This window comes from Penaeus monodon, chromosome 31, assembly GCF_015228065.2.
Source record: "Penaeus monodon isolate SGIC_2016 chromosome 31, NSTDA_Pmon_1, whole genome shotgun sequence".
Taxonomy (NCBI): domain Eukaryota; kingdom Metazoa; phylum Arthropoda; class Malacostraca; order Decapoda; family Penaeidae; genus Penaeus; species Penaeus monodon.
Genome location: NC_051416.1, coordinates 18,215,171 through 18,215,495, shown reverse-complemented (window position 1 = coordinate 18,215,495; position 325 = coordinate 18,215,171). Strand labels below are relative to the sequence as shown.

The 325-nt window shown below is 40.9% G+C and overlaps 1 protein-coding gene across 1 annotated transcript in view; it reads left to right on the top strand.

Annotated features, from left to right (window-relative positions):
* The window catches only part of LOC119593056, a gene marked incomplete in the record, with an annotated part of 61,427 nt that overhangs the window by 45,161 nt on the left and 15,941 nt on the right, over nucleotides 1-325 (top strand). The window contains 1 exon segment of the mRNA XM_037941958.1: nucleotides 136-215. Coding sequence (XP_037797886.1) covers nucleotides 136-215 — 80 coding nt within the window.

Here is a 325-nt window from a genome sequence, read left to right as displayed (position 1 = left end):
ATTATTAATTATAGCTGGTTAAGATCGACCATTGCTCTATCTCAAGTGTTACCTATCACCCCAAAGCAGGAACGTAATGTGAAAATGACTTGCATATTGGACAGGGTCTTAACCACATATCCTTCTATCCTGCAGAAGGTCGGGGTGATGCTCCGAAAGTGAACAGCACTCACCAGGAGGAGGGAGAAGACTCAAAGGAAGGCTCTGTGGCAGAGGTTAGTACATGTCACTGTAATGGCTTTGCTGTATTTTTTTCGCTGTCTCACACTTCCAAATTCTAATATAAAATTTAATTTCCATGTGGATATTAACTCTCATGTATGAC